Source organism: Geospiza fortis, unplaced genomic scaffold (genome assembly GCF_000277835.1).
Source record: "Geospiza fortis unplaced genomic scaffold, GeoFor_1.0 scaffold675, whole genome shotgun sequence".
Classification (NCBI taxonomy): Eukaryota; Metazoa; Chordata; class Aves; order Passeriformes; family Thraupidae; genus Geospiza; species Geospiza fortis.
The window spans coordinates 11911-17717 of record NW_005055018.1 but is presented as its reverse complement, the minus strand read 5'-3'; the positions used below and the strand labels follow the sequence as shown (position 1 = coordinate 17717).

Sequence of the window (5807 nt, the reverse complement as noted above, 5' to 3'; positions counted from 1 at the left end):
CGGGAGCGGGGGGGGGGTCGTGGGGGGGAGTTTTGGGGGGTTTGGGGGTCGTGAGTTGGCGGGTGGGAGGTGAAATTCGGTTTTTTAGGGTTATGGGGAGATGACGGTGGGTTTTGGGTGGGTTCTTGGGGCTCTTCAGAAGATGGGGAGCCCCCAAAATTTGTAATGAATCTCCTGATTGGCCTCTCAAGTTGGTGTTGAACTTCTTCCAAAGCTGTGAGTGACTCCTCAAACTCAGCTTGAGGCTTTTCTGATATCAGTGATCCCCAAAATCCTCCCTTGAATCCCCCAAGTGGTTCTTTGTGCTCACCTTGAACCCCTCCCAAAATCAGACACCCCAAAATTCATCATGAACCCCTTGACTGGCCCCTCAAATTGATGTTGAAGCCCTTCCAAAGCTGTGATTGGTTCCTCAAACTCATTTTGAGGCTCTTCCAATATCAGTGATCTCCAAAATCCACCCTTGAATCCCAGAGTTGATCCTTTGATCTCATCTTGAGCCCCTCCCAAAGACTGGGACACCCCAAAATCCATCATGAACCCTCTCAAATTCATCATTGGCTCCTCAAATTGATGTTGAAACCCTTCCAAAGCTGCGATTGATTACTCAAACTCATTTTGAGGCTCTTCCAATATCAGTGATCTCCAAAATCCGGTCATTAAACTTTCAGCTCACCTTGAGCCCCTCCCAAAGACGGGGACACCCCAAAATTCATCATGAACCCCCTGACTGGCCCCTGAAATCCAGACCCCAAAATCACCACGAACCCCACAGCTGACCCCACAGCCACCCCAAATCCCATCAATTCCCCCCAAATTGAGCCACTTGTCCCCCAAAGTGCTTTGTTACCCCCTGAAACTGGGGATGAGGATGATGATGATGACGGAGTTTGGGGGTGAGGATGCTGACCCTGGAATTGGGAGATGATGATGATGATGATGATGATGATGATGTTGCTGGCAATGATCTTGAGGTTTAGGGATGATGATGATACTGGGGTTGGGGAATAATGATGATGGCGATGGCAACAACTCTGGAGTTTGGAAGTGATGATGATGATGATGATGACAACCCTGGAGTTTGGGGATGATGATGATGGTGATGACAACCCTGGAGTTTGGGGATGATGATGATGATGATGACAACCCTGGAATTCAGGGATGATGGGGATGATGATGGTGATGATACTGGAGTTGGAGGATGATGATGATGGTGCTGTCAACAGCCCTGAGGTTTAGGCGTGATAATGATGATGATCCTGGGGCTGGAGAATGATGATGAAAACGATGATGATGATGATGATGATGATGATGGTGATGATGACAATCCTGGGGCTGGGGGCTGCTAACACTGACCCTGGCACCCGGACGCAACGCCGCTGCCGGACTTTGGGGTGTGTCTGTGCCCCCCAGGACCGCAAGCTGACCAAGGCGGAGCAGCAGCGCTTCAAGGAGGAGGCCGAGATGCTCAAGGGGCTGCAGCACCCCAACATCGTCCGCTTCTACGACTCCTGGGAGTCCTCGCTCCGCGGCAAGAAGTGCATCGTCCTCGTCACCGAGCTCATGACCTCGGGCACCCTCAAAACGTGAGTTGGGGGCGCGGGGGGACACCTCGGGGGGGTCCGGGCGTGGCTGACGGGACCCCACAGGTACCTCAAGAGGTTCAAGGTGATGAAGCCGAAGGTGCTGCGGAGCTGGTGCCGGCAGATCCTGAAGGGGCTGCAGTTCCTGCACACGAGGACGCCGCCCATCATCCACCGCGACCTCAAGTGCGACAACATCTTCATCACCGGCCCCACCGGCTCCGTCAAGATCGGCGACCTGGGGCTGGCTACGCTCATGCGCACGTCCTTCGCCAAGAGCGTCATCGGTGAGCGCCGCGGGGACCTCGGGGACGCCCCTGAGGGCGCCCCCTGACTGCCCACCCCACAGGGACCCCCGAGTTCATGGCCCCCGAGATGTACGAGGAGCGCTACGACGAGTCCGTGGACGTCTACGCCTTCGGGATGTGCATGCTGGAGATGGGCACGTCCGAGTACCCCTACTCCGAGTGCCAGAACGCCGCCCAGATCTACCGCAAAGTCACCAGCGTGGGTGTCCCACCGGCCCCTGAGACCCCCAAACCTCCCCTGAGACCCCCCAGCCTCCCCTCAGAGCCCCCCAAGCCACCGTGTCCCCCCACAGGGCATCAAGCCAGCGAGTTTCCACAAGGTGACAGACCCTGAGGTGAAGGAGATCATCGAGGGCTGCATCCGGCAGAACAAGGCTGAGAGGTGGGGTGGGGTGGTGGTCTGGGACGCCTGCGGCCCCCAGGACTGACCACACTGACCACACTGACCACACCCCACCCCCACGCCAGGCTGTCCATCCGGGACCTGCTGGACCACGCGTTCTTCGCCGAGGACACGGGGCTGCGCGTGGAGCTGGCCGAGGACGACGCGGGGCTGGACCCGGCGCTGGCGCTGCGGCTCTGGGTGGAGGACCCCAAAAAGCTCAAGGGCAAGCACAAGGACAACGAGGCCATCGAGTTCAGCTTCAACCTGGAGGCTGATGTCCCCGAGGAGGTGGCCTATGAGATGGTGAGGAGTGACCCCAGAAGTCCTCAGGGTTGGCCTCTAATTGGTCTTGATTTTCTCCAAATGCAATGAACTTCCAAAATTGTGGCTCAAGCTCATCTTGAGCACCCCCAAAGGCAGTGACACCTCAAAAGCCACCCAGGAACCCAACAGTTGGTGCCTCCAACTCTTCTTGGGCCCCTTCCCCAACAAAAGTCACCCCAAAATTCATCCCTGAACCTCAGCTTGAACCTCTCCCAAAACCAATGATGCCCCAAAATTCATCCTTTAAGCTCACCTAGAACCTCTCCCCTAAAATTGATCCCTGAACCTCACCTTGAACGTCTCCCGAAACTGATACCCCAAAAATTCATCCCTGAACCTCTCCCAAAACCAACAACCCTCCAAAATTCATCCCTGAACCTCACCTTGAACCTCTCCCAAAACCAACACCCCCCAAAATTCCTTCTGGAACCAACCCCAAGCCCCCACAGCTCTCGGTGCCTCCCCTGGACACCCCAAATTCCCTCTCTCAGGTGAAATCCGGGTTCTTCCACGAGAGCGACTCCAAGGCCGTGGCCAAATCCATCCGGGACCGGCTGGCGCTGGTGAGGAAGACGCGGGAGAAGAAGCAGGCGGAGGGCAGGGGGGGCCCCGAGAGCCGGGGGGGCCCCGAGAGCGAAGACGCCGAGGTCGATCAGCACGTGAGGCAGCAGCTGCTGCGGGAGCAGCCCCCGCCCGGCCCCGGTGAGAGCCCAGAACTGCCCCTGGATGTGCAGAACTGCCCCCAGACCCTCAAACTGCCCCCTAAAACTGCCCCAGACCCTCAAACTGCCCCTAACACTGTCCCAGACCCCTCAAAACTGCCCCCAAAACTGCTCCAGACCCTCAAACTGCCCCCTAAAACTGCCCCAGACCCTCAAACTGCCCCTAACACTGTCCCAGACCCCTCAAAACTGCCCCCAAAACTGCTCCAGACCCTCAAACTGCCCCCTAAAACTGCCCCAGACCCTCAAACTGCCCCTAACACTGTCCCAGACCCCTCAAAACTGCCCCCAAAACTGCTCCAGACCCTCAAACTGCCCCCTAAAACTGCCCCAGACCCTCAAACTGCCCCTAACACTGTCCCAGACCCCTCAAAACTGCCCCCAAAACTGCTCCAGACCCTCAAACTGCCCCCTAAAACTGCCCCAGACCCTCAAACTGCCCCTAACACTGTCCCAGACCCCTCAAAACTGCCCCCAAAACTGCTCCAGACCCTCAAACTGCCCCCTAAAACTGCCCCAGACCCTCAAACTGCCCCTAACACTGTCCCAGACCCCTCAAAACTGCCCCCAAAACTGCTCCAGACCCTCAAACTGCCCCCTAAAACTGCCCCAGACCCTCAAACTGCCCCTAACACTGTCCCAGACCCCTCAAAACTGCCCCCAAAACTGCTCCAGACCCTCAAACTGCCCCCTAAAACTGCCCCAGACCCTCAAACTGCCCCTAACACTGTCCCAGACCCCTCAAAACTGCCCCCAAAACTGCTCCAGACCCTCAAACTGCCCCCTAAAACTGCCCCAGACCCTCAAACTGCCCCTAACACTGTCCCAGACCCCTCAAAACTGCCCCCAAAACTGCTCCAGACCCTCAAACTGCCCCCTAAAACTGCCCCAGACCCTCAAACTGCCCCTAACACTGTCCCAGACCCCTCAAAACTGCCCCCAAAACTGCTCCAGACCCTCAAACTGCCCCCTAAAACTGCCCCAGACCCTCAAACTGCCCCTAACACTGTCCCAGACCCCTCAAAACTGCCCCCAAAACTGCTCCAGACCCTCAAACTGCCCCCTAAAACTGCCCCAGACCCTCAAACTGCCCCTAACACTGTCCCAGACCCCTCAAAACTGCCCCCAAAACTGCTCCAGACCCTCAAACTGCCCCCTAAAACTGCCCCAGACCCTCAAACTGCCCCTAACACTGTCCCAGATGCAGCAGCAGCAGGTGCCAGGGATGTCACCAGCTCCAGGGATGCCACCAGTGTTGGGGATGTCACCAGCTCTGGGGGTGCCACCACTGTCTGTCATGACACCGGTCATGGGGATGTCACCAGCCCCGGAGATGCCACCTCCGTCTGTGATGCCACCAGTCATGGGGGTGTTACCAGCCCCAGGGGTGCCACCTGCCCAAGGGATGCCACCACCATCCATGATGCCACCAGCCTCAGAGATGCCACCACCATCCATGGTGCCACCGGCCATGGCAATGCCACCAGCACAAGCCCCGCAATCCCGGGGAACCCCAAAATCCAGGACCCCAAAATCCGGGAGCCCAAAATCTGAGACCCCAAAATCTGAGACCCCAAAATCCGGGACCCCAAAAAACCCCCTGGGACACCGGGACTGTCCCCTGATGTCCCCATCTCTGTCCTCGTGTCCCTGATGGTGTCCCCGTTGTCCCTGACCATGTCCCCAATGTGTCCCCAGTGTCCCCACAGCGGCCACCATGGTGGAGCTGGGCCACGATGCCTGGGACCCCGACGTGTCCCCGATGTCCCCGATGTCCCCGGGCCGCGTGCCCGGCAGCGCCGCGCGTCGTGCCAGCGCCCCGCCCGCTTCCAGCTCACCGTGCTGCAGGTCAGGGTGGGGCTGGGGGCCAGCGGGGCAGCGTGGGGAGCTCCCTGCACGGTCACAGAGTGTCACCACCCCCCAGGTGTCCTCAGCTGGGGACAACACGGTGGAGTGCCAGCTGGAGACCCACGACAGCAAGATGGTCACCTTCAGGTTTGACGTGGACGGGGACGCGCCCGAGGACATCGCCTGCTACATGGTGATCCCCGAGCTGTCCCCGTGTCCCCAGCCTGTGTCCCATTCCCAGTCTCTGTCCCCTGTGCCCAGTCCCTGTCCCCTTCCCCAGCCTATGTCCATCTCCGATCCAAGTCCCTTGCCCCCAGTCCATGTCCCCTTCCCATTGTCCGTCCCTCTCTCTCAATCCGTGTCCCTCACCCCTGTCTGTGTCCCTGTGCCCCCCCTCAATCTGTGTCCCTCCCAAACCATGTCCTCTTCCCCAATCTGTGTCCCCCTCCCCACTTTGTGTCCCCATGTCCCCTTCCCCATTCTCTGTCCCCCTTCCCAACCGTGTCCCCCCTGCAGGTCGAGGACAACTTTGTCCTGGAGGGGGAGCGGGACAAGTTTGTGGAGGAGCTCAAGGCCATCGTGGAGCAGGCGCGGGGGCTCCTCGGGACCCCCGCCCCGGACCCCCAGGTGCTTCCCC

General features: G+C 58.8%; 1 protein-coding gene across 1 annotated transcript in view; it reads left to right on the top strand.

Annotated features, from left to right (window-relative positions):
- Window positions 1-1022: 1022 nt before the first annotated feature.
- The window catches only part of LOC102043103 (serine/threonine-protein kinase WNK3), a 6603-nt gene continuing 1818 nt past the window's right edge, over window positions 1023-5807 (top strand). The window contains exons 1-10 of the mRNA XM_031065672.1: window positions 1023-1079; window positions 1414-1586; window positions 1650-1870; window positions 1933-2090; window positions 2185-2273; window positions 2360-2579; window positions 3092-3328; window positions 5021-5170; window positions 5247-5363; window positions 5687-5797. Coding sequence (XP_030921532.1) covers window positions 1023-1079; window positions 1414-1586; window positions 1650-1870; window positions 1933-2090; window positions 2185-2273; window positions 2360-2579; window positions 3092-3328; window positions 5021-5170; window positions 5247-5363; window positions 5687-5797 — 1533 coding nt within the window. The remainder of the gene's footprint in view (window positions 1080-1413; window positions 1587-1649; window positions 1871-1932; window positions 2091-2184; window positions 2274-2359; window positions 2580-3091; window positions 3329-5020; window positions 5171-5246; window positions 5364-5686; window positions 5798-5807) is intronic.